This window comes from Sinocyclocheilus anshuiensis, unplaced genomic scaffold, assembly GCF_001515605.1.
Source record: "Sinocyclocheilus anshuiensis isolate Anshui unplaced genomic scaffold, SAMN03320099.WGS_v1.1 scaffold328, whole genome shotgun sequence".
Classification (NCBI taxonomy): Eukaryota; Metazoa; Chordata; class Actinopteri; order Cypriniformes; family Cyprinidae; genus Sinocyclocheilus; species Sinocyclocheilus anshuiensis.
The window spans coordinates 100,920-127,797 of NW_015558621.1; the positions used below are offsets into that span (position 1 = coordinate 100,920).

At 37.4% G+C, this 26,878-nt stretch overlaps 1 protein-coding gene across 10 annotated transcripts in view; it reads left to right on the forward strand.

Moving 5' to 3' along the window:
* Positions 1 to 26,878, forward strand: part of LOC107680621 (probable phospholipid-transporting ATPase IA) — a 162,157-nt gene that overhangs the window by 49,204 nt on the left and 86,075 nt on the right. For 5 of the 10 annotated variants that reach the window (XR_001633167.1, XM_016476593.1, XM_016476587.1 and 2 more), the window contains exons 3-15: positions 3,294 to 3,393; positions 6,261 to 6,359; positions 10,609 to 10,654; positions 11,160 to 11,200; positions 13,241 to 13,314; positions 16,382 to 16,451; positions 16,565 to 16,692; positions 17,110 to 17,221; positions 17,302 to 17,467; positions 17,800 to 17,805; positions 21,541 to 21,668; positions 22,043 to 22,120; positions 23,716 to 23,804. Coding sequence is in view for 9 of the 10 variants with exons in the window: in XM_016476593.1 (XP_016332079.1) it covers positions 3,294 to 3,393; positions 6,261 to 6,359; positions 10,609 to 10,654; positions 11,160 to 11,200; positions 13,241 to 13,314; positions 16,382 to 16,451; positions 16,565 to 16,692; positions 17,110 to 17,221; positions 17,302 to 17,467; positions 17,800 to 17,805; positions 21,541 to 21,668; positions 22,043 to 22,120; positions 23,716 to 23,804 (1,137 nt within the window). In the remaining variant the exon portion in view is untranslated. Of the gene's footprint in view, positions 1 to 3,293; positions 3,394 to 6,260; positions 6,360 to 10,608; positions 10,655 to 11,159; positions 11,201 to 12,333; positions 12,408 to 13,240; positions 13,315 to 16,381; positions 16,452 to 16,564; positions 16,693 to 17,109; positions 17,222 to 17,301; positions 17,468 to 17,799; positions 17,806 to 21,540; positions 21,669 to 22,042; positions 22,121 to 23,715; positions 23,805 to 26,878 lie in introns of those variants that run through there. The other 5 variants (XM_016476592.1, XM_016476590.1, XM_016476588.1 and 2 more) reach the window with 4 other exon arrangements.

The following is a 26,878-nucleotide window of genomic DNA, read 5'->3' on the forward strand; positions in this document are numbered from 1 at the left end:
GTGGATTTTTATCATTATAGGGTGGTTGTGTACACACACTGCCAACACACATTTCAGTTCAAACAACTTGTAAAAGTGCATGTAGCATCCTGTGACCCCTTTAAGTTGTTGTAAAATGTAAGGAATTATTCTCTTGAACAAAATACTAACATAAGCTTTACCTACACAAACACAACATTCTGGAGTTGGGAATAGAGCGCATGCTAAGCTGTATTAAATTACACATTTTGACACCTCAAACAAACAAACATTATTAACATATCTCTCCTAACACAAAAACCAAAAAAGTATGTTTGCTCCTCACACTATAGACAAAACAGCTGTTGATGCGTTTGTAAATACGCCACTGCCAACAATGCCATGACCTTCTCTCCATTAAAATGATTAACAGCATGTGGTTAAACCCTGAGGTGCATCTTGATGAGCAGTTACACTAGTCACCCCAGTGACTGCCTGATGAGCCAGCGTCCCGAAGCCCTCGTGTGCGATACATGTTTGTTTAAAAGCATGATGACGCCAAGTAGTGCTAAAAGAGCAGAGCATGTGGGTTAAGCAGCCGGCTGAGGTCTAGAAGCAGACCTAGATCTGGTTTCTGGGGTCGTGTAGAGGAAATGGGAGGAGAGACGCAGGTCAGCTCTCTCTGCACCGCCGTGAGAAAGCTGTCTGCTAGAATGTCATGTTGAGTTTACGGTGTCCATCATTATTATTGTTAAATAAACTGCATTAGCAACCACTTTCAATAAAATGTTTAAAAGGTTCTGAAGAGCTTCATATTGTTTGACGGTAATTCATTTGATTTCACAATAGTAACAATAGCCAATATTTAAACTATTTATTATATTTTTCCCCTAGGTATAGTTTTGAAATATTTTTTTGTAAAGATGTTTTTTTGCACCCATTTTATTGAATTTAAAAAAAAAAAAAAAAAAAAAGGTCTAATGCGTGCTAGATGAGGAGTATGAGGACAGATGGCGATGCCATTTTTCCCTCTTGCTCTCCTCCATGAATTTGAGTAGCCCAGCAACATGTAAATGTGTTTCTTTATCTGAAGAATAAAGAAACGTCTGCTGACATCAGGGAGGAGACTGCGGAGTCTCCAGGCCAGGACCAGCAGACTGAAGGACAGCTTCATCCATCAGGCTGTCAGGAAGCTGAACTCCCTCCCGACCTTGCCCCCCCTCCCCTCTTTTGCCCCACGCACCACTGAACTCTGACGGACTCTCCCACTCCCCCCTCCCAAATACACACACACAGTCACTTTAATCAGTCTAAATAAGCTCTTTTTGCACTACAAATCATTATATCTGCACTGTTGTTTACTTCACTGGTTTGCACTCTATCTGCCATGTGCCGTGTGCTGCTTTATATATTTTTTTTAATATATTTTTTTACATTTTACCTTATTTGTATATTTGTATAGTTGTATTTTATACTTAATCTGTATATCTGTATTTATGTTCTACTGTTAGTGTTATCTGTATGCACCAAGGGTCTGAGAGTAACGCAATTTCAATTCTCTGTGTGTATGTGCTGTACATGTGGAAGAATTGACAATAAAGCAGACTTGACTTGAAAAGAATAGTAGGAGCAGCTGCTAGCTGCTGTTAGCCACCTGACGCAACACTGAGCAAAAGCTGAAAACTAGCCAAGAGAAAGTGGAGAAAACCGAGAACGACAGGCCCCTGACAGAACTTTCCATCTCGTACGGTGCTGCTAATTGCTGTGCTACGGTATGCTGTGTGCCGTGGTCTGATAAGGATCTCTGTGAAGACTGGATCAGTGAAACGTAGAGACAGTGAGGGGACTCATATCGCTTTCCATGTTAGAAATGTTCACAGTCTGTCTCAGTCTCTACAACGTGGCTGTATTGTAATGTATGTATTGTATTTTATATTACAGTCATTTAATAAATAATTCTAATATTCTGATTGAAAAGAATGTCTTGGTGGGCTGATAATTTATATATATATATATATATATATATACAGTGGGTACGGAAAGTATTCAGACCCCCTTAAATTTTTCACGTATGTATGTGTGTGTGTGTGTATATATGTGTGTGTATATATATGTATATTCTATTAGAAAGGCTTTTAGGTGGCTGAGAATATTGAATTGTATTTTATTTTAATATAATTTATATTTTATTGTATACAGTATCTTATCTTATGTTTATTATATTATATTTATTGTATTATATTTAGTGCTGTCAAACGATTAATCGTGATTAATTGCATCCAAACTAAAAGTTTTTGTTTACTCAATATGTGTGTGTACAGTTTTTGTGTATATATAAATACACACATACAGTATATTTTTGAAAATATTTACATGTATATATTTACATTCATACAATTTATATTATATGTAAATATATTTAATATATAAATGTAACATATTTTCTTATGTGCATGCATGTGTGTGTATTTATACGTAATAAATGTACACAGTACACACATTATGTAAACAAAAACTTTTATTTTGGATGCGATTAATCGTTTGACAGCACTTATTATATTATATTATACATTAATAAAAATTCTGACTTTCTTGGTGGACTGATAATATTGTTTTCTCTTTTACATTATTTATATAGTATTGTATATTTTATTATATGTATCATTTATTAAGAATACTGTAATTTATTGTATTATATATTTTGTGTTTTATCTTTTTGTTTAATATTGTTTTATATTTTATTATATGAATCATTAGTGAATTAAAAAAAAACAATATTCTGATTGAAATAAGGTTTTTTTTGGTTGGCTGTTCTTTTTGTAAGTGGGTGGATAAAGAGGCAGGTGTTAGGGTTCAGAGTGGGATGTTTATCTCAGTCTAAAGTGGCCTCACTGTCTTGGGCCTAATGTGAGCGTAAATCAGTCGGCAGTCTGAGAGATGGAGGCTCTGGCAAGCTCCCACCGTAGTTCACTCAAATTCAGAGCTCTTTACAGCCCAGTCTCTCTCTTCTCCTCAAACTTTGCTGTTCTTTATGGTCTTTAACTGCCTCTCTCAATCACTCACTGTGTGTTTGTGCTCGTGTCTTAGGCTGGCACTGAAACTGACACTGGGTGTGGCAAGGGGGAGAGATTTTGATACGTGATGGGGGTCATGCTAACGATTCCTGGTTATCAATATCACATTTTATGGTATAATAGTGACCAACTAAAAATTGCAAACTGTGAGAAATTAATGGATGATAAACTATGTCAGCCCAGTCTGCAGATGATGTCAGGTGGTTTTATATTGTGGTCATTGTTAGGATGTAACCACATCCTCTCTTCTTTTCTCTCCAGCACTGCGAAGTACAATGTCCTCACGTTCCTGCCTCGGTTCCTGTACTCTCAGTTCAGAAGAGCAGCAAACTCCTTTTTCCTGTTCATCGCACTTCTGCAGGTTAGACTTCAGTGTTAGTCTTCAACCTTTCTCCCCCAGGGCAGGAATACTGATGATAAGATGGAGAGATTAGGACTGTCAGCTCTCACGGTCGCAGATAAACATCTGTCTGCGGATTCCCTGACCCTCTGTGATCAGATACCGGGTTTCTTAAGTAGACAGGACTGATTGAACAGCAGGGTGGAATCAAAATCTGGTTCAGACCAATCAATTAAACCAAGTGTGAAAACCTAAAGTGATATAGTGCGTTACATTACAATGCGAGTTCCCAAATATGCTCTCCACAAGTGTGTGAACACAAACGTTACTTTGCTACACAAGGTCAGTTGCGTTGGGAGTTTTCAGATTTCAGTTCATAATGCCCGGTCTTGTCACTGCTGAGTATCTGCTTAAAGAGAATCTTACTGACTGTTGAAATATGAAAGGGATAGTTCACCCAAAAATGAAAATTATGTCATGAATTACTCATACTCATGTCGTTCCAAACCCGTAAGACCTTCGTTCATCTTTGGAACACAAATTAAGCTATTTTTGATGAAATTCGACAGCTTTCTGTCCCTGCATAGACAGCAATGCAACTAAAATGTTCCCAGGCCCAGAAAGGTATTAAGGATATTGTTAAAATGATCCATGTGATATCAGTGGTTCAACCATGATTTTACGAAGCTACGAGAATACATTTTGTGCACAAAGAAAACAAAAATAACGACTTATAAATAGCACATCCATTTAAAGGTAAGTAGATTGCTCCTTGAGTACTGAAGTTTCAAAGGTTTGGAGTCTTTTGAAAGAAATTAATGCTTTTTATTCCAAGGACCGTTAAATTGATAAAAATGGGCAGTGAAGACATTACATAAGATTTCTATTTTCAATAAATGCTGTCCTTTTGAACTTTCTATTTATCAAAGAATCCTGAAAAATGTATGTTTGTTTCCACAAAAAATGTTGAGCAGCACAACTGTTTTCAACGTTATTAATAATAAGAAATGTTTGTTGAGCAGCAAATCAGCATATTAGAATGATTTCTGAAGGATCATGTGACACTGAAGATTGAAGTAATGGCTGCTGAAAATTCAGCTTTGCATCACAGGAATAAATGACATTCAAAAATATTTAAAAATAGAAATAGTCAATTTAAAATATAATAATATTCCACAATATTTCTGTTTTTATCTTTTTGATCAAATAAATGCAGCCTTTGTGAGCATAATGGGCTTCTTTCAAAAACATTAAAAAATCTTACTGACTCCAAACTTTTGAACAGTTGTGTACTGTATATATTGCTTTTGAAACCTAAACAGATTTTGGCTGCACAGCTTCAGCATCTGTGTAATTACCAGACGCTGCAGTCACTGAGGGCTTCAGAGTTCTATAAACATACTGTTCTTTTAGAGACAGGAGGTATGATGAATCCACCATCGAGCAACCCGGCGTCACCCTGTGGATGCGCTGCACATTAAATTAGCTCCTCTGTTTTAATGTAGCTCAATCGATGACCAGGGGGAAGAGAGATGAAGAAAGAAGAGAAACTGCGAGTTACAAGAGTAAAACAGAGGAAGTCAGGTGGCTTCGAAGCACAGGTTCTGTGTATCTTTATTACGCCGCTGTCAATGCAGTGACTTTGAAATGCACAGGCATGTTGTGAATGAGAAAAACAGGAGGGATGAGTTTGCTGAGGCAACAAGGGGGCCAAGTCGACCATCTGGTTTTTATAGATGCTGTTTCATCAAAACTGCTCAAAAACTGCTTCTGGATATGCCATCATAATCAACTAAATATTTTGATCCTGACACCCAGGTTCCACGATGATCGACTGCTCTGGTCTTCTACGCCACTGTGGTTTGGTTGTGAGTGTACGCTCCTGTTTAAGTGAAACATAATGCAGAAGGGAAAGTGTTGGCATCAGGTTAAAAGGAATCCGTTTCGGGTTTCCTATTGTATGTCTTTGCATTGCTGGCCTCTGTCTGAAGCTGTCACAGCTCTGACACTTTATCTGATAGGGAAACGTTCCAAAGACGATCCACTTCTTGATATTATGTAGCTCTGTGAGTTTTGCCAGAATCAGGAGAGAAACTGTAGAAGTTTAATCAAGTTCTAATGGTGTGAATTATACAGTGGGTACGGAAAGTATTCAGACCCCCTTAAATTTTTCACTCTTTGTTATATTGCAGCCATTTGCTAAAATCATTTAAGTTAATTTTTTTTCCTCATTAATGTACACACAGCACCCCATATTGACAGAAAAACACAGAATTGTTGACATTTTTGCAGATTTATTAAAAAAGAAAAACTGAAATATCACATGGTCCTAAGTATTCAGACCCTTTGCTGTGACACTCATATATTTAACTCACATTTAAGGGGGTCTGAATACTTTCCGTACCCACTGTATATAAGCTTGAGGGCACTTTCCCAACTGCCTAACCAGCCTGTGGACCAGTCTGGAAATTTATGCTAGTCTAAGCTGATCTCTTCAGCAGGGTAGACAGATATGTCACATGGCGACTTCTAAACATCCATCAGAGTCGCTGCTGCTGACGTTCTGATGGTTATTGCCATTCCCTTAGGTTGCTTTCTTGACCTCCTGGTGATAAATACTAACACCACCAGGGATATACACCCTTAGGCTCTGTTATGATTGCTGGGAAACAAAATGGAGCAGTTTATCATTCCCTCCCTGAGTGTTTTTCATGAGGTCATACATTTAAATGCTCTGCTGGACTTTAATTAGTGTTTGTATTCATGCCCTGTAGGTGAAGAGGTTAGTGTGCCATTTGGATGTTCATGTTTTGATTTTGCTCTTCTGGAGGGAGGGATTAATGACTGACATTAATGTGGCCATTTTATTTATTTTTTCCTCTCAACAGCAAATCCCTGATGTGTCACCAACAGGGAGGTGGACAACACTGGTGCCGTTACTCTTCATCTTGGTGGTGGCAGCAGTGAAGGAGTTTATAGAAGACTTGGTGAGAGCATTCAATTATATTTGTGATTTGTTAAAGTAGCTTACCGAGGTAATTAGTGTTGCATGATAAACCGGTACTAAAAAGGTATCGTGATACCCTGCTTTTAAAAACGGTACGATTCCGCATTTTACCAGTACTGGTACTTTAAGAATGTGTTTTATTAAGAGCCATATTTCCTGAGTTGTGTCCACATGCGACAGCAGGACAGTGCTCTGCTTTCATTTCCTGCATGAACACTGGCCGTGCCACACTTTATATCCTCGCAGCGCAGGACTGTTTAAACATTTTAAGCAATATAAGAGTGGAAAAGAAACATGCATGAATTAGAAAATAAAGTGCAGGACTTGCTTGATGTTAAAATGAGTTAAGCGCAATAAATCTTGAAAAAGAACTTGTGCGGTACTCACACATCTGATGTGCATGCACTGAAAGCACATCGAGACAGCACGTGATCGCGAATTTAGATCTCTTTCACATGTTATTGCTCTTCAGTGGTGAAATACATGAATGCCCATTTTGTCTTATGATTTAAGTGAACGTAAAAAGATGAGAAAGAAAACGCGTGTATCAATAAATTGGATCCGCAGCTCTTAAAGTGACAGCAGGCTAATATTCCTGCTGCTGTCTGTATCTACAATGTTAATTAAACAACAAAAGATATATGTATAATATATAATAATAATAATAATAATAATAATAATATAAATCGTTATCGTGAAATAAAATTACTTGTATCATGAAATAAGATTTTGGTCATATTTCCCACCCCTAGCTTACGCCCTCAAATATAAGTCAAAAGAGTCTGATTTATTTTGTGACATGAACATTTTCACCGTCTGAGTTTGATAGGGCAGTTGGGGTCAGTAATAACCATCTAATTTGGCTTTATCCTTTTAGCTAACTTACCAATGTTGCAAAGATATAAATATGTAGGCTTGGTAGTTGCTCACCTTAGTCCTGTGCACTAGTGACACTAGCATGTGATTTTTATTACTTATTTATTTATTTTAAAGAGGGATGAAATGCTTGAAAAGCAGGGCAGGCACACACTGGGCAGGCACACACTTTGTTTTTTTTTAATTAATAGATAAAATAACTATAAGCTCCATGTGAATCATCTATTATTCAATTACCTTTTCTGTTGTATTATGTTTTTGGAGTAGTATTGGTTCAGTAGTAGTATCAAGAGATTTTAGTCAGGTATTGTTGTATCAAAGTCAAAATTTTGGTATCGTGACAACACTAGAGTAAATGCATGCGAAGTTTATGCAGATAGCTCACTTTTTCCAGTGTATCTTAATCACTTTATCATTGGCAGTTGGAATGATTTTTAATGAGTTGGTTAATGAAGGAGGACTGTGCTGCTCTTAGTGTCTGAAGTGCAGTCGTGCTTGCTGTTGGTTTTATTCTATCCTGCCCTTCACAGCTGTTACATTATCTGAGTCAGTTTTTAGACTGCATTCACGTTTACCTCTTTTACTCTTCCTGATAATTCAATCTCACTCTCTGGTGAATGGTGATCACGTACACGGCAGAATGCATCTCACTCCCATTAGCTGATGCTTTTTTCCTGACCTGAACTATCGTCTTATTTGCCATGTAAATGAATTCCAAGACCTTTTTACATAGAAATTTACATAGAGGAGTGAACACTGAGATAAAAGCACCAGCCCAAGTGGATCCACCATTGTGCTGTGACCCTGAAATTAGTGCCTGCTCTCCCGGATCCCTCTGGACATCCCGCTGGATGCTGTGGTCAGAATGACCGGCTCAACACTTTATATGGGTTTCTGATGCGTTATTCAGGTCTGAGAGGTCAAAACTAGCTCTGGACGTGAAGGTCATATGGTAAATTCTCCTCCCCGCTGTCATGTACCACTCTGCTGTGAGTGGAGGTCACATGACCTTTGCTTTCTTTTCCCTTCAAGTAAAAACAATTTCTAATTTTAGAGGCATCCCATAAGGCGAAAGAAAGGCTTCTCTTGTTACTTTGAGTGCTAGCTTTTGTTTGGTAGACTTGGATGGCTTGTTTTTGTATTTAAAGAAATAGTTCACCAGAAAAATAACTCATTTAATTAATTTTCTCAAACTCATGTTCCAAACCTGAATGATTGGCTTTCAAACACAAAAAAAGATACTTTGCTGTGACCAAGGGCTTTGAACTGTAGCTTTCTAATAGGACATCACAATCTCAAGACATGTGTGAATGGTGTTTTTCTTGAGCCGTCAAGCTTAAGGAGCTGTTTTTCATGAGCTGTCAAGGACTTTAAATATGGTGCTTTTTTCCTGCCCTTATTGTAAGAAAAAAAGCTTGATCATGCTGCTAAATATTTCTTAGTCATTTTGATTTATTTATTTGTTAATGTTTTTGAAAGAAGTGTCATTTACTTATCAAGGCTGCATTTATTTGATCAAAAATACAGTAAAATATAATATTGTGAAATTTCATCAATTTAAAATAACTTCTATTTCCTTATGTTTTAAATTGTAATTTATTCCTGTAAATACAGCTAAATTACCAGCAGCCATTCAATCTAATATCATTCTAATATGCTGTTAAATAACAACAACAACAAAAAAAACTATTTCAGGATTCTTTGATAAAGAGTTCAAAAGATTGATTGAAATAATAGAAATCTTTTATAACATTATGAATGTCTTTACTGTCACTTTTGATCATTTTAATGCATCTTTGCTGAATAAAATAATTAATTAATTTTTTTTTAAATCTTACTGATCCCAAACTTTTGAAGTTTTTGTTTGTTGCGTTCTTACTGTGTCTTCATATACGAGTTTCAAAAGAAGCCAGTAGGCTCAGTATAATCCATAACTCGTCATAATCCTGCATCTCTAACAACGACCGCGTCTAACAAAGAGGTGACGCGCCAGTGCTTTCCACACAGTGGCCTGCTTATCAGCTGCACCCCACTGTACTCCACTAATCCTTCTGGGATTTAGTGCTGCATCTTACCACAAACCCAAACCACTGTCTCCTCTTCCCTTTGGGGGCCTTCTTGTATTGTTAAATATCCTCTTGCTCCCATGTTCACTGCAGACAAGCCATCAGTTAGATTAGGTGCATAATCAAATCATCACTTCCCTCCGCAGAGCCTTATCTCTGCTCCATGTTGAGCTGAAGGAAAATGTGAGGGAAATGGAAACAGGAGACAGGAGAGAGGGAGGAGAAAGAGAGAGAATGAGTTATCCAACACTGCACCAGAGCTGATTTGGATGATAAATGGGATCTGAGACCAGTCTAACTTTTTCCTTCTCCTGCAGAGGTCATGTGACATGGGCCACTCAGTAATCTCTCCAGTAATATGAACGTTGCTGTTTGTCACAGTTAATGTTATTTTAATATAATATCAATTTGAGAGAGATTGGGAGGAGGGGAAGAAATATATAGAAAGACTGCCTGCAATTATTTATTTACGTATGCATTTATTTATTTATTTATTTATTTTGATGCAGAGTATATACAGTAAGCAACAGATTTTTTTTTTATGTATAAATTGCCTCTATATAAACAAATTTCATTTGGACATTTTTTTAGTAGTCAGTAGCAACATTACTTTATAGAACATTATTTTATAGATATGATCTGCATTTATGTAACTGGCGCTCGTGGAACTTTAAGCATAGTACCATCATTTTAAGTTATTCAGGTTTCTCTCATGTTGTCTTCCTAACAGCACATAAACCAGCCATCCTGGACAAACCGAGGTGACACTGGACGTATTTCCCAGTGTTAACCGGGAGGATAATTAGGCAATCAGAGAGCACTGGAGGCAAGAGCACAAATGTATATGTAGAGCTTTTAGAGGCTAATCAGTGTTTTCAGATCACTCTCGCTCATTCTTACTCACTCTCTGTGATAGAAAAGCTCAAAGTGGTTCTTGATTAGAGCAGATCAAACAGCTCTTGTAATCTGGGGCAGAAGAGAGTGCTTCAATGGACACGCATCTCTCTGCTTCTCGATTAGCAGTTTTATTGATCACTAAACATGTAAAACATCACTCTTTCTCTATAAAGAATGTTTATTTTATTTTCTAAGAGGTTTTAGTATTTTCTAATGACTTTGTGTTGAATGCATGCTATATTTATATGTCTGTAATAATTATGTGTGCCAATGTTCTTTTATAGTGCAGAAGAAAGTAATAAAATCCATAAAATAATGTCTGTCCATCTAAAAGTATTTGAAACTTTGATTTGGCTCATTTGATTAATAACTTCTTTTTTTTTATTTCAGAAACGCCACAATGCTGATAGTGTTGTTAACAAGAAAGAGACACAAGGTAAGACATTTGTTTTTAAAAACCCTATACCTTTGCCTGATTAGAGAAGTTTTCCTCCCTGTTTTGGAGTATTTCCGATTGAAATAAAGTTGAGGTGGGATGTAAATGACTCTTTTAATAGGCAGTAGCTTTAATTTGTCTTACATCCTTGAGTTGTTATTTGCTAGTTAGGCACTACCCTTCTAATGAGAAATTAGATTGGCCAAAAAATTGGACACAGCCATGCAGGATGAGTCAGCATTTAGTAATGAGAAATTTTCATCTTTTTTTTTTCCTGCAAGAAGAAGACCGTCAACTTTAAATGTGTGTGTATATACGTATGCATTTTTATATCATGGGGTCTTGGTCTGTGTTAGGGATCTTTTTTTTTTTTTTTTTATAAATTTCACTTATGTGTGTATATACGTATGCATTTTTATATCATGGGGTCTTGGTCTGTGTTAGGGTTTTTTTTTTTTTTTTTTTTTACATTTCACTTATGGTGATCTTTCTGTCTCTTTTGTAGTATTGAGGAACGGCGCTTGGGAGATTGTACATTGGGAGAAGGTACTGCAGCAGATGGTGTTTCTCATACCAATTGCCTCACTGAGTTCCAGACTGAAAATTAGTTGACATACTCTTAGAAACAGAGTGAGAAATGAGTATGCATATAAAGATGCACGATGGCGTAAACCAGAGCAGGTTTGGTTTGAAAACAGATACTTTGGTGTTTTCTGAAGAGGGTACTTCCCTCTCTGCTCTTTTTCTTTTGTTCATCTTGACCTAAAGAGTTGAGAATCCAGGAGTAGACTCTAACCAGGCCGCAGCTTACGTGTGATGTCCATAGAGATCCTAATGCAGCCAGACATAGAGCAGCTTTTTAATGTGTTAATAGAGAGTCGAGCTAATTACGCTGACAGTAACACACAGTCCATAATTATAAAGTGAAAGCAAAAGGAAATGGCTGGAGATATAATTATCTGAGGATTGGGTATTCATCACTGTTTGCTATATTAGTGCACATCTGCGAGAGTGCATTAACTTGTGCCCTGGTGACCTCACCGTGGCATAGAATAGGATGTGATGTCAACTATGACTGCTTACAGTTGTTTCCTTTTAGTATATTATTTTCTGAAGCTGCAATTCTGCTAAGTGCTGCTAGAATTGACAGTGAAGTACAACATGTTTCTGCTTCAGCTCATTAAATCTAGTTTTATTTTTATTGTCATCTCATCAATATTCAAACAGTTTTGTGGAGCCAGGCTTCTTGTCGCCCTTCCTTTTATTAAGCCACACTGTGACACACTTTGAATTACAGTGCACAGTATAAATAATGAATTTTAATATAGGCCTCCTTATAAATCGTATATCAACTCATGCATATTTAAGTAGCTCTCCACTTTGATTCAAAATAGCAGCTATGAATAGCAGGGTCCCCCACTTCTACTGGATTATGGCTAATAAGATGATTAAAAATGCAAATCTGAAAAAATAAATTGTTTATTTGTGGATTTTACAGAGAATACTTTTGATTAAATGGCCTCATTTTAAATGCTAGTCTCAAGTGAAGGCTTATGTTTGGATCTAAGTACCTCCTGAATGAAACAAGTGAAATGAATATTTCTTATTTCTTTACTCTCGCCAGTGACTGCTAGTTTGCTTTAAAGTTTTTGAATTGATAACTAGTTTGTGTTTTACAGGTTGTGGTTGGAGACATAGTTAAAGTTAATGGCAAAGATTTCGTACCAGCAGATGCTATACTGCTGTCATCCAGGTAGACGAGTCTACGTCATCAGAAAGGAACTTGTCCATGCTTATGCCCCTGTCTCACACTTAACACCCAAAGGAAGTGATGATTAACAGGCTAATAACAAATAACCCTGAGACAAAGCTCCAAATCAGTGCAGTGTCATTACAAATGGTATCAGTTGATGGTTTTAATAATATAAATGTCATATATTATCCACAAAGAATGAGGTGTTAAATGACTAGTTCACCCAAAATTTAAAATTCTGTCATTGTTTACTTGCCTTTTTTTGCTCCAAATCTAAAAGTTATAGGGGTTTATTATGAAATAAGGGGCACAAATGGTAGAGTTTTATTTTAAGCCGAGTTTTTCTTTAATAAAATGAGTGAAAAGTCAAAATCAGCACTTCCTTTAGTGGATGTTTGCTTATTGATTGATACTGACCTGATGAAGTTGTGTCCTCTTCACTGTCAAAATCCAATTGTCAGCCAGGTCTTAAGTTGACCCAAAATTCTGGGGTTTTACAGACATTTACATCAGCCACAGATAACAGTAAAATAAAAGTTTTTTTCCCACTTTACTGGTGGTTTAGCCTGGCCTGGGTGGGTTTTGAGCAGTGGACATTGTTTTTTCCTCTGTGAAGATTAAACGTTTGTGTGTTTGTGTCTCTCTCCCTGTCTTGTTATGTGTGCTCTTCCTCCTCTGCCCATCTTATGTCCTTTCCCTCCTCTCATCTCCACCTTTCTCCCTCCTCTCATCTCCACCTTTCTCCCTCCCCTCCCAACCTCATGTGATGAACAACCTTCTCCCGACTTCACTCGCGTCATTCCCCTTGCGCCGGGGCTGCTGGGTAAATTAAGGTGTCGGTAGGGGAGGTAGTCCGAGCAGCCAATGGAGATCACCTCCCGGCCGACCTCATCATTCTGTCGTCCAGGTCAGGAACAGCTCCGGTTTGCATGCGGGCTAGGTGGGAAGGGGGTGCACAGGTGGAGAGAATCTGCTACCTTTAATATTTCCCTCTCTCCTCCTTTTTTTTTTTTTTTTAGGAACAACTCCGGTTTGCATGCGGGCTGGGTGGGAAGGGGGCAGGGGGTGCACAGGTGGAGAGGTTTTTTCTTGTTTTGGCCTGATGGTGTTTTGTCAGCTTTTAATGCTATTCTTGGTTATGCCATTTTTTTTTAGCAATGATCTGATTGATATTGTTGGGTTCCGCTGGGTGATATCAGTTTTTCCTGTATGCATTCAAAAACGACATTATTATAACATTAAGCAATAAGATTATAACATATAGATGTAAAGACCGTCTGATATATATTTTTTTAGCAGATTTTAGAGTATTTTGGGAATATACTAGTACAATATAAATATATTACCTACATTTACCTACATATGTTTTTACTAAAACATTTTAGTGCAAGAAAAATTTATCTTTTAAAAATGATTCCGTGAAACACAAATTTTGAATAGAGTAATAGAAATTAGTTGAATTTCCCAATTTCTAATATCATTTTGCTATTGAAGTTTAAATCAGTGATGCAGTCAAAACTAAAGGCTCATACTTAAAAATAGTGAGACCTAGATCACAAAACTAATTTTCCAGAAACTTGATGTGTAAATAAAGTGCATTAAAGTTATTATTTTATTCACAGTGGTGTTTTATTTTGTCACCAGCTAGCCTATATGATTCTGAATATACCTTGTTTTATATTCAATATATTTCTCAGCCACACTCTGTTTGATAATTGTGCAATTAAAGAGCCTATTGAGACTCAGTATCAAGACTCTCAACCTCCCATGCATCATTGTTGGACCTTTTGTCATGAGATTCTTAAATTTAAGCACTAAAAATGGGCTGACTAGGCACATATTTCTCAGAGGACGACTCCGTTCAACTCCCAACAGAAAATACTGATGAAGCCCTTTCCATAACCGTAGAGACGTGTATTACAGACCTCTGCTTTGTGCTGAAGATGCTTAAGCATGTGCACACAGGAAAAACAAAGCGCTTCTCTAACACAGCTGGAGAAAAGGACCATTGAGTGACTGTAAATGTCACAGCTGTTGGCACAATGCATGGCTTCAGCAGGAGCTCAGACTCTGATGTGACTCTCTGCATGCGGTCACATCACCACAATGTACAGTATTGTGATGAGCCTTTATAGTAAACCACATTGTCCGTATACTGAATCTATGAAATGTTGTTTTTTTCACTCTAAGATAAACATGATGTTTTGGTGGGGACTTGTTACATTTTTGACAACCACAGAAGAAATGAGTATTGACATCTATTTTTGTTTTATACAGACCCAAAGCAGAGCAAACTTTTCTGATAACTTTTCAATTTAAGTACGAGGACCATCTTTTCTGTTCACGCCTGCTATCGTTTATTAAAGGAGAGATGTGGAACAGCTTTGGCCCTGTGTACTCGCTATCCCGCTTTTGCTCTTCTCAGTATTAACACTGAATGTTCATTTGTCTGGTGTGCTGCATCTTTCCTTTGTTGCATGTGGAGGATGTAACTAAAAATAAAAACAGCAGAATGCATGGCCATAAACAAAGATGCATCGAGTGAAAGTTTCCTAATGGCTGAGTGCAAAATGAAAGATCTGGATCTAAGAGAGTCCCATTAGAGCGATATGTTTTTATTTTCAGTCCAAGTACTAAAATGCCTTATGCAGTTTGGGGAAAATATGCTGCCCAGTAGACTTTCCTTACTGAAATAAATAATATCAATATCATTTTAAAAGAAAACTGTACTAGCTCTGGAAAAAAGGCATCTTTGATTATGGGTCTTCATTTAGCTGTGTGGTTTTGATTGATGTGAACAAAACTTCTTTAGTTATTAATTATATATGAAATAGTTACATATTTTAGCCAATGCCATTTATCTGTTTTACATGATATTTTGATATTTCATTAAAGTAGCTAGGTTGTGCCAATTTCTTTTAAGATACATTATTGTTCAAAAGTTTGGGCTTAGTACCATTTTTTTTATGTTTTTGAAAGTCTCTTGTACTCACAATGGCTGCATTTATTTAATCAAAAATATAGTCCAAATAGTAATATTGATATTGCAACTCAAAATAACTTTTTGACATACATATTAAAATATATAAAATGTAAGTTATTCCCATGATGGCAAAGCTGAATTTTCAGCAGGCATTACTCCAGTCTTCAGTGTCATATGATCTTTCAGAAATCATTCTAATTTACTGCTCAATAAACATGTATTATCACAGTTGAAAACAGTTGTGCTGCTTGATATTTTTGTGAAAACCTTGATATGTTTTTTTTTCAGAATTCTTTGAATAGAGAATAGCATTTATTTGAAATAGAAATCTTTTGTAGTGTTATTAATGCATTTACTGTCACTTTTGATCAATGTAATAAGTCCTTGCTCAATAATTGTTAAAAAAAACCTTACTGACCCCAAACCTTTGAACCGTATAAATTAATATTGTATTTATTATATATGTGACCCTGGACCACAAAACCAGTCTTAAGTCGCTGGGGTATATTTGTAGCAATAGCCAAAAAAACATTGTATGGGTCAAAATTATAGATTTTTCTTTTATGCCAAAAATCATTAGGACATTATGTAAAGATCATGTTCCATAAAGATATTTAGTAAATTTCCTACTGTAAATATAACAAAACTTAATTTTTGATTAGTAATATGCATTGCTAAGAACTTCATTTGGACAACTTTAAAGATGAATATTTTGATTTTTTTTGCACCCTCAGATTCCAGATTTTCAAATAGTTGTATCTCGGCCAAATATTGTTCTATCCTAACAAACCATACATCAATGGAAAGCTTATTTATTCAGATTTGAGATGGTGTATAAATCTCAATTTAAAAAAATTGACCCTTATGACTGGTTTTGTGGTCCAGGGTAACATATTTCAGTAAACTGCAAAGTACTCTACTGGTGGTGCCATATATCTTCATGATGTATTAAAAATTTATATTTTTTTCATAATGGTGCTGTTTATTGTAGTGAACCTCAAGGAATGTGCTACATTGAGACCTCAAATCTAGATGGAGAAACTAATCTCAAGATCAGACAGGTGATTTTTGCCCCCCCCCATATCATACCTACTGTTATTAATTAATACTGTACAATTCAGCTAATTGTTTACTGGTGTGAATTGTATTACTTAGTGTTTTTTGTTATACTCAGGGTCTGCAGATCACTACGGACATCAAGGACATTGACAGTCTAATGCGTCTCTCTGGACGGATGGAATGTGAGAGTCCCAACAGACACCTGTATGAGTTTGTGGGCAATATTCGACTGGATGGACACAGGTATGAGAAAATCGACAGACAGAGTGTGAGTGATAAAGGTAAAATTTGGATTGAGGTGAATGAAAGAAAAACAGAAGCAATGACAGAAATGTTCAGACTGACTTCAGCCTTGTATTTCATTAGTCTGAGATACTGATGAGCGTGAGACAAGTTAATTTCAGCAGGAAGGGTTCGATCGAAGTTGAAGAATGAAAATGTCTCACTGATAATTGAAGGCAGGTTTAATTGCGTATTGATATTTAGGAAGGAACAAATCTATACATTATAAAATACCTAATGTGTTGTGTTTTCACTAAACTTCCCTCTGTGCATTTATTTATATCTAACATCACATTCTCCTGCTGTTATGCTGTATTTTTTTGGGTTGGATTTATTTTTTTAAATGTTCATCAATTATTGGGTTTGCTCCATATTTAGCACCGTACCACTCGGTCCTGATCAGATCTTGCTGAGAGGAGCACAACTCAGGAACACACAGTGGGTCCACGGTATCGTGGTCTACACAGGACACGACACCAAACTCATGCAGGTAATCTGTTTGCTTCGGTCTACTTCAGTCGTATCCCAAATCCAGCTTCAATCTGAGAAATCTGAGTTTTGTGTCTCCAGAACTCCACGTCCCCCCCTCTGAAGCTTTCCAACGTGGAGCGCATCACCAACTTTCAGATCCTCTTGCTTTTTGGCTGTCTCTTGGCCATTTCGTTGGTGTGCTCCATAGGCCAGACCATCTGGAAGTACCAGTACGGCAATGACGCCTGGTATATGGACCTCAACTGTAAGAACCAGACCCCCTTTCCTTCTGTCATGCTAGACCGCTTGCGTGTCTGTGTGCTTTCATTTTTTTTGTTATCGTCAGTAATTTTCGTCTTCCCTCTATGTAAACAAATATGCATTGCATATGTGAATATTTGTCAATAAAAAGGGAAAGGAGAACTTTTCCCTTTTAGTTCTAATATGCATAGACACATGAATGTATAAATGGTTGAATATCACGAACGCTGCTGTACTTCTTTTTTTTTTTTTCGTTCGTTTTGTTATCAGCTTCCTTTCTAACATTCTGTTTGGTTTGTGTTTTTTGTTTCTTTGTTGTTGTCATTTTCTTAACAGCTCCAGGTAACAACCATTTAAAACCCTTGGCCATCTGTGAATGACCCCTCCTTACTAACCCCTAACTGAAGCTCGGCTTTTGCTAAGCTACCGAAGCCACTTATATGGTTGCCTTACTTTGTGAGGGTAATTGCAGAGGACCGCACACATACCAGGAATCCAATGATAGGTTTTTCCCTTCCAGCTCTACACTGTGTAGACCCTCTTAATGCCTGATGTCAAAAACGTGCCTTCCCTTTCTTTATTTTGGTGACACGTTAAACACTTCGTAAGCTCCGGCTTCGGCTGCGCCAGCGTCCTTCGCTCGTGCCTAACAAATGAGCCACAACAGTAAGCCTCGGACCCAAAGAAACACACGTGGAGAGGAGCGAGTTACCCACGGGCGCTGTCAGAGCAAGAGTTAGAAACGTGTTCCCGTGCAGAAGCAGAAGACCCTGGAGGTCAAACCGTGACATTTTCTAAATGCCCCCCTTTTCCTCTTACCCACCTCCTCGTTCAGCTGTGTTTGTTATACCGGTGCTGACAGACGAGACCGAACAGGCCCAGCTCTGGAGAAGATGAGCAAATCCATGCTAATAGGCTTAATGTTTGGGTTGTAAAAGTACGATATTAAGAAATACAACACTGCCTTTAATTTTTAATGAGCAGTGATGGGAACACATCTGTTGCATGCCTTGAGCATGAAAAAAAAAAAGAAAAAAATTAACAATTTTGTGCACCAACAAGAGGCGAAAATGTGTTAAATTGTTGGCAGGAGACGCTTGCAAATTAATTAACGTGTCACCACCATCATTACTCTTGATTTAAATAGGAGGTGCTGTTTGTGTCCGAATCGATCGCAGCTTGTTTTATGGCCTACACAGTTCCCTTCTTGGTATGCTCTTGAGAGTTCATCAAAAATGTCGTCAAATGCTGAGATGCACCACCATGAATGTTGGGTTCCATCTGTAATCATTCACATCCAGCGCAGTCATTTGGAAAGGAAATAACAATGATGTTGGGTGCCATGTGAGGGAACAGTGAGGTCATAAAGCAGGTATCCATCATGAAATTGATTATTCCTCTAAAGGAGGGAGACTCTGTCTCGTGTTTGTTGTTTGCCCTCCTAGTGGAGCTGTAAAAGGGAGATGTGGCATTGATTTGTCGTTTACATGCTTTTGCAGATTATACTTACTTTATAAACCAAGGCCACTTCCTGCTTTTTTAGTCAGTGGTATAATCATATAATCAAGGATTCATGATAAAACGATTAGGGTTAATAATACCTGGAGGGAGCTAGTACACTACCATTCAGATTTGTGTTATTTTTTAAATAAATTAATACTTGCATTTAGCAAGGATGCATTGAATGTAAAGAGACTTGTAATGTCACAAAAGACTTCTATTTCAAATAAACAAGCAAAAAAAATACTGAAAAAACGGATCACGTTTCCACAGAAATATTGCGCAGAAAACTGTTTATAAATACAATTTTAAAACATTAAAATTGAAAACTGTTATTTTGAATTGTAATAATGTGGCACAATATTACTGATTTTATTTATGTACGTATGTATTTATGTATGTATGTAATTATTTTATTTACCAAATAAATCCAGCTTTGATGAGCATAAGAGACTTCTTTCAAAAACTCTTAATGCCCCCAAATTTTTTAATGGTATTGTAACCGTTTAGCATTTCTATTAATTGAAATAGCAGTTGCACAAGAACAGAATTTGAAAACTTTAATTAGTCAGAATACAGACTTCATCTGAATAGCTGTCAATGGAGAAAAATGTTTTATGCAACCAGATGGTGTAGTTATGACATCTGCAAGCTAACTGGGTCACGCTAACCAGCCAACTCTTGACCTCTTGGGCATGATTGGATCTATTTGGTTTTGTGCTGCTGGATGTCAGATTATGATTCATCCCCAGAGGTAAAAACAATGCAATAGCTGTGCTTGAAGATTGGGTTAGCAGGCGTACACTGAGGGCGACGAATACACACCTTCCACTCATTAGTCTGAGCGTTGCACACTACAGGCAGATGAGTAATTATTCTTCATCAAATAATTCATTTGACTTTGAACCCCTGTGATATTTTACTCTGCTTCTGCCCAGTATATATCCAAACCAATGCATGTGCCTCTATGCAGATGGGCCTCCAGAGCACTTGAGCAGCAGTCATTTGTTATGCATTCACGCCACCTGCAACAACAGTCACCTATGTTGAACTCCTGACCATGAAATAACAGGTAGCAGGTTTTGTGCTGCACAAATGCTTGACGGGTGTCTTGAGAAGTGCTGACCCCGCAGCGCGACTCCTTGCTGCACTGATGTCAGTGGACCTGCAGTAGCTAGCTAAGAGAGATGGTGCTGCATCTTCCTGCATGCTTCAGAATGTCGTGTGAGCATGTGCAGCGGTGAAGGTTAGCGATTAGAGATGCATTTGTTTACTGTAGCCTGTTGAATGCAGAGAAGTTGTCATCTTTATTGCCAACTTGGTGTTTGTTGGGTGTAGTTTTTTAACTAGACTATTCAGTAGTCAGGAAATACGTTTTGAGTAGTTTCCGATGCAGCCAAAAATCTTCCACCAGGAAAGATCTTCTTCAGCTGACATGCAAGAGATAGTCAAGCTTTGTTCAGTGTTACTTGTACCATGTTTCGGATCTTCCAAATGATTAAAATATCTCTAAATGTCACATCTCTCTGTTCGGCTCCATATGATTGGAAGGTACTTTAGACTGGTCTTCCTCCTTTACACTGAAACATCCAAACTGATTGTCTTCCTTCCCACCACTAGCCAAATCCTCTTCCTCTCTCCGTGAGTCAGTTCCAATAGCAGTTGTATGATTGCCCAGCCTCTCTAGTTCTATGACTGTATGAGAAAAGCGCTCCCTCTCCTTACTGCTCAGAAAGAGAATTTGCATTCTGTGGATCCCCAGGTAAAGCTTTTTATTCATGCTTAAAGTCAACATGAAGTCAAAAAGAACCCATTTACTTTCTTAAAAAACACTCTGTCTCGTTATGGACATTTCATCAGTGTTTAATGTTAACAAATATGGGTAAAATAAAATGTTATGACACATATGACACCAGAATTAGAATTGTATTTTTGTTTAAGGCTAGTGTAATGTTGTTTTTTTAGATCTTGCTAATAGTTAATGTAGTTTAATGTATTTCTCTCTTTGAATATCCTTTTAAACATGGTCATATGTCAAAGTAAAATGGGTTGTGAATATTGTTTCATGTTGATTTTAACACTATGTGTGAGCTGTCTTGTGTCTGTGGCCTTATTTTTATTGATTACATTTTTGTTTCTCTTTGTGCTGCTCTCTTTGTTAAATTTGGTGTTTGATTTAAGATTGAAAATCATGATTACCCACCCCCAGTGCATTGTGGGATAATGTGTTGCTTTGAATCTTGCCCATATTGCCAAGGCTGCCGCTATGATGTCAAAGAATCGAGTTTAGCTACTAATTAATGGAGACCTGATTGGAGAATTGAATGAATTTGTAGGTTAGAGGCTTACTGGAGAGATTGGGTGGAAGAGTTGTATAGTGTTTGCACAACGCTCACACAACGCTAGTGGAGCATTGTGGAAACGTTGCAAATTAGACCAGATGAGCTTGTGGCATAATTGTCCTTCCATCATTTCTCCTCAGTCCACCACATCCCATCTTACCTTTCATAGCTCAGAAACATTCTGTCAGCTTACTACCTCTCTCTCCTCTTCCTCCCCTCGCTCTTCTTTTTCCAGATGGTGGAGCGGCCAACTTCGGCCTGAACTTCCTCACCTTCATCATCCTCTTCAACAACCTGATTCCCATCAGTCTTCTGGTGACTCTAGAGGTCATCAAGTTCGTCCAGGCTTTCTTCATCAACTGGGTGAGTGTGAGGCTGAGCTGCGGGAGCTCTGTCTGTGTGATAAATCTGCTGTCTTTGAAATGCAGACTGCCTAAACCTCCAGGGCCAATCCCAGAAAACTTCACCGCCCAAACGAAAGTGGAGCTTTATCAAAATAATCCATCTGAAGATGCCAAAATTGGATTTGGGGCAAGGTGCTTATAGCAAACAGACACCGCTTTTAGATGCAGTGGAGTTTTGTGAATTCCCATAGAGTCAAGACTTTTGAGCGGTTGTTTCATTCCTTTTGTTTTGATTGACAGAGTATGAAAAAGAGCGGTATATGTTTTGGAGTCCAGATGGCAAGGTATTAATAGAAAATGGTTGTGATTATTAATTCTGCCTGGTGATTTTAGGACACTGACATGCTGTATGAAGTCACCAACACACCAGCTATGGCCCGGACATCAAACCTGAATGAGGAGTTGGGACAGGTACTGCTTGCCCTCACGTTCAGAAATAAACTAATTTATGAACAAAAAAATGAAAAAATTAAAACAATTGCATTTTATTTATATTTGCAAAAACTAATTTCATGCAATTATTACGGTGGCCGAGAAGTGCAAAGCAGATCACAATTCTGAAAACAAAATAACAAATTACAAACGCAAATGCAAGTCTAAAAACAAAATAACAATTCAGAAAGCACAACAACAATTCAGAAAACATTATAACAAGTCAGAAAACACAATGACAAATTCGAAAACAAAATAACAAGTCAGAAAACACAACGACAAATCCGAAAACAAATTTACAAGTCAGAAAACACAACGACAAATCAGACAAACCGGAAGAGGTAGGTATAGTTTGAGACAGCGCCATTGGTTTGGGATTACTCACCGCTGACTGGACGAGACATCTGTCAATCAACGTATACAGGAAGAACCAGCCGAAGAAGAACAGCAGTCGTGGTAGAAAGTTCGGAGATGGTATTAAAGTAGCTCAGTTTAAGTGTGTTGTATGAATTGCCCTTACTATGGAATAAAAAATACGGGGTGTATATTTACATTTAGTTAAAAGTGGCTGTAAATCATTAGCTTCAGTGGCGCAGATGGATAAGCGCGTTCCCTTGGCTTTTTGACGCGATCGACTCGGGTTCGATCCCGCCTTTTGCCGAACTTTTTTTTCCTCCCTTTTCAAATCGTTTTCAGAATTGTGATTTGCTTTGCACTTCTCGGCCACCGTAAATTATGCATAATATATACTACTCTTCAGCTGAAATTAATACTTTTACAGCAATGTTTCTTGAACACCAAATCAGCATATTAGAATGATTTCTGAAGGATTATGTGAGGCTAAAGCCTGGAGAAATTGCTGCTTTAAAAATTACATTTAAAAATGTGTTCAAATAGAAAACAGTTATTTTTTATTGTAATATTTTGCAATATTGCTATTTTTGTGTTTTTCGTGTTTTGTAGACTTGATAAAAAATGGGGAAAAAATCTTATTGACCACAAATGTTTGAACCATAGTGTATTGATTCCATATTGATTATTGACAATAATTTAAAATTTTATCAATATTGTTTGGCAATATTGGATAGTTAATTGTTCTTTTTTAATTTCCCCTGTTTTTATCTTGTTGATCACCTTTGCTATCATGTAATGCTCATTTTAAATTCATCTTTGAAAACACATTAAATAACATTAAATGTAATCTGTAGCAGATCACAAAATGTGTAGTTTTTTTTTTTTTTGTAGATTTATTTAGGCGAAATTATATAGAATTTTAATATTAGCCATTCATCAGCTGTCGGCTATCGGCCATAACACAATTTATGAGTTTAGCTGTAATGCTTAGAATTTTATTAGGGAATACAGCCTAATGCCAGTTAATACAATAAAGACCCACTTTTCACAATCTAGTTTATTCCTGATGCGTTAAATCAAGTACCTCCTTGCGTTTTTTCTGTAGAATATTCTGTTTTATGCAGAATAAGTTGCATTACGGAAGTAAAATGGGTTGAAAATATTTACTTTAAGTGTAACTACTTAACTATAGTTTATTGATCTCTCTTTCCTGAAACCAGGTGAAGTACATCTTTTCGGACAAGACAGGCACCCTGACCTGCAACGTCATGCAGTTTAAGAAGTGCACAATTGCAGGCGTGGCCTACGGGTAAGGCTCTGTTTCACATGGCTTTCATAATCAGTAGAGTGTACATCTGGCTCTAGCTGTCTTGTCCTCCGCTCCCTTGTTAGCAGCTGCCTCGATTCTTCTCTGCACAGCCAGAGCGATTCTATAAATATCAGAGAAGGGGACTCGCAGATTTTCTTCCTCTTTTTTTTACATGCTTAGGAACACTGCATTTCTGGTTGCCTATTTGTCTAACTTGGGATTTTTATGGAGCATGAATATATAAATGTTTGTTCTAAAACTAGATAGAACATTTTATTAGACACCGTTGTATTCATAAGCCTAAAGTGTATATATATGTGTGTGTTCTAAAACTAGATATAGAACATTTTGTTAGACACAGCTGTATTTATAAGCTTAAAGTGTTGTGAATGGTGAAATTTCCTCTGTGCTGCAGCTGATACCATTCAAGTGTGTTTTTGAAGAAATGTTCATCAGCGTGCTCAGCATGTGGCAGAGCTCTCTTCCATATCTGTGTTTTCCCTTCTCACTGGATAGATTTTATGACCGCAGTGATGTTTATGGTAAGCAGTCTACGAAAGATGAGGCGTATTTGACGAGGTCACGTCGAGGCCATGGCTCTGAGCTTATTGGATGTTTACATGCACAAGGACTTCAGATCTTATCACAGACATGCCAACCGTCACAAAATACAGCCTTATGTTCACATTCAAGTTTAATGGTGCCTCTTTATGTTCTGCATTCAAAGAATAAAGCTATGGCGGCAATATCAGTGCTGGATCTAAATGATCTCTTCTCCAGCATTAGGAGCAACATTAATCCTATTAGCTCAATTAAAACTCTTCTGAGATGAGGAGATTCAAGAGGCACTTCCTCTGTGACACTTAAAGGAAGACACTCACTGGAAATGTTAAAGTTCTTATGTTAAACAAGATTTGCATTTCTAATGCTAGTGCTTCCAAGGCAGCAAAATAATAGCGTTAAAGTTTGGTTAGTCACTTGTTTTTTTCAAGAGGGTCTAGCTGCAGCCTTGCACTTGCACTCTCAGACTTGCATTCTCAGACTTGCACTCTCAGACACTGACGTTGCAGGTATCGGAGAGTGCAAGTGGCGATTGCAAGTGACATTGTAATTTAGTTTCTTTTTTCTTGTCTTCACCACCTGGCTACTGTTGTAAAATGTTGAGAGATTCAAACAAAAAGTAATACAAAATAGAACAAAATAAAAAATAAAGCCTGCAAGTGACGTCGCTAGCAGAAGCGCAAGTGTCTGAGAATGCAAGTCTTAGAGTGCAAGTGCGAGGCTGCAGCCAGACCCTTCTCGTTTTTTTAGGGGGTGGCTGTGTTGATGTTCTTTTTCCTTTATTAGTAATAAGTCATTTGCTGTGTGAATTCACAGGTTAGACTTCGCCGAACATGACCTTTGGTACTGAGTAAAACACAAGACGAACTATTATACTTTATAATTTATACACTGCCATTCATCATATATCACTACTATTCAAAATTTTGGGGCCGTAAGATATTTAAAAAATTGTTTTGAAAGAAGTCTTATGCGCACCGAGCCTGCATTTTTTTAAATAAAAAAATACAGTAAAAACTGTAGTATTATGAAATAATATTAGTTTAAAATAACTGTTTTCTATTTAAATGTTTAAAAATGTAATTTATTCCTGTGATGATAAAGCTGGATTTTCAGCAGGCAATGATCCTTCACACATGATCCTTCAGAAGTCATTCTAATATTGCTGTCACTTTTGATCAATTTGATGTGTCCTCGCTGAAAAAAAAAAGATTGAAAAAAATGGAATGGTAGCGTACAAATTAAGTATTGATGAAATCTGTAAAATTGATGAAGTTTGGACTGAATTAAGAAAATAAGGATAGGGATGAAGGTCAGAGTTTTTTTGTTTTTTTTTGGTGACATTTATTCCAGACCCTCTGTGTTCCACCACAGAGAACCAGCAAATCAAAGCAAGATCATATGAAGCTCTTACATTTTTACTCCCTAATCCTACAGCCTTGACCTTTACACCAGCTAAATTACAAAGCTGACGCTTTCTGAGTAGGGTTGCCAAGTCCGTAGATTTACAGTAGAATTGGGCTACTTTTACACTGTTGCTGCAGGTTGGTTTTTAGTCTGCGGGTTAAAGCAATCTGTCCCTCACCCACCCGGAACATGATTTCGACAGAGCGGACCTGCAGAAAAAACATGATTGAGCTAGTTTTGAATAGCAGTAGGGCTGTTTTTTTTTTTTTCCTCAAACCTGGCAACCCTGCTTCTGAGCCAGCATCATGCCAGCTCAGTTCAGTTCCTCAAGACTTTTCTTTCTGTCTGTGTAGAGGAGGAATCCCTCTGCTTATCATTTGGTGAAGTCAGCGCGGTACCCGTTTAATCACTCCTCTCACAAGTATGTCCATGGCCCTTTGACGCTTGCAAACTGGCCTGTATTTCAGAAGCAAGTCCTTGTCCTCCACCTCATGAATATGGATGCCATCTTTTATCAGCTTCAAATAAACTTGGTCCTGTTTGATGATGCATCTCTCCTCCTCTCCTCTTTCTGGGAGTCGGAGCGAGTACAGCCACCGCACCAAGTCATTGATGTTTTTGAAGCATGACATCTTTTCTTACAGTGAGTGGGGAAACTTGGTGCAAACCCAAAGGAAGAGTTTGATGTTAAATATAGCCTAGATTTTTGACTTGACATGTTTGTTGGACTGGAAAAACCAACATGCTGCTAGTGTAGAATGCTGGAGTCCTGGTGTTAATGCTGAGACGAACTGACGTCTTTCCACTAGACCTTGTCTTTTATGTCTTTCTTTTCTGTTACGTCTGAGTTGAATTTCTTGAAGTTCTTCGATTTTATTTCCACATGTCTTAATTTTAAGTTCTCTTCACTGACCCAAAAGAAAACTCAAGGCATCTCCTGAATCTACAGCAACTACTGAAGACTCCAGCACATCTTTTTTTGTCTTTATTGTTCATTTATACTTTTCAAACCTTCAAATCTTGTCAACTCTTGTAGGTTATTAGGACTTATTTTAGTATCTTTTATATGTTATTATAGTAATTAATATTTTGAATTGGCTTTCATT